This window comes from Fulmarus glacialis, unplaced genomic scaffold (assembly GCF_000690835.1).
Source record: "Fulmarus glacialis isolate BGI_N327 unplaced genomic scaffold, ASM69083v1 scaffold26253, whole genome shotgun sequence".
Taxonomy (NCBI): Eukaryota; Metazoa; Chordata; class Aves; order Procellariiformes; family Procellariidae; genus Fulmarus; species Fulmarus glacialis.
Genome location: NW_009203987.1, coordinates 568 through 831, shown reverse-complemented (window position 1 = coordinate 831; position 264 = coordinate 568). Strand labels below are relative to the sequence as shown.

Below are 264 nucleotides of genomic sequence, written 5' to 3'. Positions count from 1 at the left end.
ACAAAGGCCGAGTAGCAGCCGTTGTTACCAGCGAAGTCTGTCTCAAACTCTCTCGCCGTCTCTAGAAGGCTGGTGAAGAAGACATGGCAGAGCTTGTGGATGTAGAGCAGCGTGGCGCCCTCGATGCGCAGCTGTCGGATGGCTGTCTGCACCGCGGCCGCCCGGTTCTTCAGGAAGAGCTCACACGCCTTGGTGGACTGGCCCAAGCGAATGAGCTGGGACACAGCTCTGCGGGTGGCTCGCCGGCCGCCGCCCAGCGCCCCG

At 63.6% G+C, this 264-nt stretch overlaps 1 protein-coding gene across 1 annotated transcript in view; it reads right to left on the bottom strand.

Moving 5' to 3' along the window:
* The window catches only part of EXOC8 (exocyst complex component 8), a gene marked incomplete at its 5' end in the record, with an annotated part of 2550 nt that overhangs the window by 1723 nt on the left and 563 nt on the right, over window positions 1-264 (bottom strand). The window contains one exon of the mRNA XM_009574827.1: window positions 3-260. Within this exon, the coding sequence (XP_009573122.1) occupies window positions 3-260 (258 nt within the window). The remainder of the gene's footprint in view (window positions 1-2; window positions 261-264) is intronic.